General features: G+C 36.4%; 1 protein-coding gene across 1 annotated transcript; it reads right to left on the bottom strand.

The window, feature by feature from the left end:
* Nucleotides 1-803: 803 nt before the first annotated feature.
* On the bottom strand, nt 804-2009 carry LOC115623786 (protein toll-like). The gene has a single exon (XM_030518328.1). The coding sequence runs from the start codon at nt 2007-2009 to the stop codon at nt 804-806; it is 1206 nt and encodes a 401-aa protein (XP_030374188.1).
* Between the last annotated feature and the right edge of the window lie 1447 nt (nt 2010-3456).

Genomic DNA, 3456 nt, shown 5'->3' with positions numbered 1-3456 from the left:
GTTGGTTGCCTTTTTTGCCAGCACAGCTGCCACTTGAAGACTTTGCATGGCACATGGCTTGCATAATGAATGAAATGTCTAGTGCTTGGATAGCTGTTGCGCTTGTTTTTCTGCTTAATTTTCCTTTAGTTTTTCAGTGTTTTCATTTTGATTACAATGCACCATAAAAGCGCAATTTGTGGGCACTTTGTGTGTTCGCTGCATTTTATTCCTCCCTCTAACTCGTTTTCAAAGTCTCTAAAAATTAGCTGCATTCATTTTTTTACTTACCTTTAATTTCTATTGGAAAAAAATAAATATATTATTTTTGAAAATATATTAAATATATTCCTTATAAAATGAATTTTGTAGACTCCTTTTTTATGGGAGCTGCTTTTGAAAAACAAAAACACCTTTCAATCAAAAAACTGGAGAAAAAAAACGATTCATCATATAAATTTCTAAAAGAGTATAAAATTAGCAAAAGCCTCAGAGAAGTAACATAGACAATGTGCTTTCATCTTGTCTTATATTGATTGCATGATTAATAATAAATTGTAAATTGTGTGATATTTCGGAATTTAATCTAAATGTGTAGATGTTTTTGAAAAGGGCAACTAGAAACTTTAAACTGACTGAACAAATTGATGTTATTATTTTTTTTTAAAGTAAATACCTAACTGACCTTTGCTTTCTGAATTTATTATCTTTCTTAATACTTTACTGCCAAAAAAACGCTAAAATTCGTTGATTTTTATTCGAACGTTTTGTTAATGAACTAATAGGCAAGAAAATTTGAAATGATAAAGTTGAAAAGGTAATTTTTAGACGAGTTCCGCATTAAGATTCTCTCCCTTGGCATGTGGCATTGCATAGAGCAGCTTGTGCCAGAAGTTCGGATCTTCGCGTTTTAGATGGATGGTAAATTTTAGATATGTGCCCAGTTCACTGTCCAAGTTATCAGTATCGACTCCGGGGTACATGACGATGATAAGACGCATTGTTCTATCTTGTGAGCTGGCTCTAATACCCGCGCGCAATTCCAAGCGACCCCAGTTAGAATTCAGAAAGTGTTTGGTCAGCAGGATGATGGTTCGCTTCGAGTTATTGATCGAGTTGCAAATGCAATCTGGGATAACGGAACCAACTGGCCAGTCACGTTCGTAAATGCACATCCGATAATTGTGGGGCTCGTTTTCCAGCCTGTCCACAAATTCGGGCAACAGTTCAGAGTCCACAGCAGGATAAGCGATGAATCCGTCGTAGAGCTTCTTAGCCTCCAATTCCTTATAATTTACACAGCATACACATAGATTATTTCTGTACATCCAGAAGAGTATGTGTTTCTTGAAGAATACCATCGAAAACCCGGTTGCGCTTGTGAGCCCTAAAGTTCCAAAAACGATCGATAGTATTTCAAAGGTAGTAGTACAGATATCTGAGAATTGTACTTCCGACAAGCGGCCCAGAGATCTATCACTGCAGTAGGTATATGCCAAGTCGCTGATGCTCACTGCTATATCGCTAATAAATTGAAGGTATTGCTTGTTTAGACAGTCGCACTGCCATTCGTTGTGGGAAATTTTCAATTGTATTGGGGAGAGATGTTGTTGTGATGAGAGATATCGCTGCCAGTCTTCTCCCAAAGTCTGCAGTTTATTTTTGCTGATATCCAAATATGCCAGATGGTTGTGTATCTGTTCTAATTGAAGAACTGTTATGAAATTGCTCCTGAAATCCAAATATTTTAGAGTTCCAGGTAGTTGTTGGGTGCTGAGGTGCGTTAAGCGGTTGCTGCTGACTTCCAAATGTGTTAGATTGGGCGGTAATCGATCGGAGCTTAGCTGTATTAATTGATTGTTTGCTAGGTACAGCTCTCGCAGAGTGGCATAACCAATATCGTCCTTGTAGAGCGGCAGTTTTTCGATGTCATTGTTGATAAAACGCAGTATGGAGTTTCCATCTATCGCCATTGGCAGCTCTGACACATTCGAAAACCTCTGACGGCTGCAATCGATTATAAAATGCATTTCGTCATGGTCTAGCCAGCACTTGCAGAAATTGGGGCATGTCATGCCAACTTGCAGACTTTGTGATGGCTGCATACATAAAATTTAGGAATAAAGTGCATTAAGATATTGTAATGAATGGGAATGTCAATTATTTTTAATTTCCGGTTCGAAGAAATATATGATATATCCGATATAGGGTCTTTGCTGCATTTTATGCTTATGTTGAGATACTCCACGTTATCCATTAAGGTTGGGCATCTATAAAAGATAAATGCTATGGTAAACTAATTTTGGAAATTAAGAAATCCGAAAACAAATTCCAACAAATTTATATATTTCATTTATATTTATGGAGTCTACAAACCTTAAGATCTGGCCATAACTAAGAACATTTGATAACTCCCGTTTTTTGAGGCTCGTTAAATGTTGGAAGTGCAATTCCGTTAGATTCTGTATGTCCGCCAATATTAAAGACTTTAAATTTTGTTGATCGTTGAATAAATTATTTGGAATAACAAGGCTCGAAAATCCATTCAGCTCAAACAATTCTACACTAGTTGCTCCAAGCAAAAAGTCTTCTCGTAGATAAAACACATCAGTATCTTCTGAATTATCTTCATATGGATCATTTATCAATTGAATTTCTCGGAGCTGGCTCATATTTGTAAAATGTAAGGAATTGCACGGTCTGTTACTCCATGTAGCGTGTGTGTATTTAATTGAAGTAAGATGTTTTAATCCAAAAATAATGCCGTGTTTGAAATTACAAGACAAATCGCTTTCCCAGTCAATTTTCTGCAGCATTGGAAAGCTTGTGGCTAAGAAATTGTGCGGAAATTGCACTGATGAGAACATTAGGAGCGATGTAATATTCTTATAGTCTGGAAACACCTCGCTCATTAGCAATTCAATATCAGCTGTTGTATCGAATTCGCCGGAATTTATATATAGTTTTAATTCGGTGGCACTCTGAAGCAGACTAACGTTGTGTTCTTCCATTTTAAAACCGGAATAATCATGAAAAACAAATTTTTCCACTTCATATATTCCAAGCTCTCTTAGACATTTTAAGCTAGACCAAAAAAATTGTGAACAGTGTATTGATAGTCCTTGTAGTTTTTGGTATCTAAAGTTCGTGACCTTTAACAGTTTTATTTGGACATATACTTGTAATTTGATGTTGCATTTAATGGAGAGATGGTTGTTAAGGTCATACTATGATTGTCTGATTTCAAAATGTTTTCGGCGTCTTTGAATATGTAAGCACAGTTGCTGCTATTAGTAGCCTCCTTATAGTCTTCACAATAATCGCCTCTGATTTCTTTTAATGGCGTCACCAAACTCGGTTCACCACAAATTTTATTGAGCACCAGTAATAAGCACAAACTGATTAGGAACATTTTCATTAAAATGCAACACAATTGCGATACGAGCGCGATCCAATTCTGTACTGAGTTATCGCGCT

Source organism: Scaptodrosophila lebanonensis, unplaced genomic scaffold (assembly GCF_003285725.1).
Source record: "Scaptodrosophila lebanonensis strain 11010-0011.00,11010-0021.00 unplaced genomic scaffold, SlebRS2 tig00000053-arrow-pilon, whole genome shotgun sequence".
Classification (NCBI taxonomy): domain Eukaryota; kingdom Metazoa; phylum Arthropoda; class Insecta; order Diptera; family Drosophilidae; genus Scaptodrosophila; species Scaptodrosophila lebanonensis.
Note: the sequence above shows the minus strand (reverse complement) of the source record. Positions and strands in the feature narration are given on the sequence as shown.

Coding starts and splice junctions, on each gene's coding strand:
- LOC115623786 (XM_030518328.1), bottom strand. CDS start 2,009: ATGCATTTTATAATCGATTGCAGCCGTCAGAGGTTTTCGAATGTGTCA.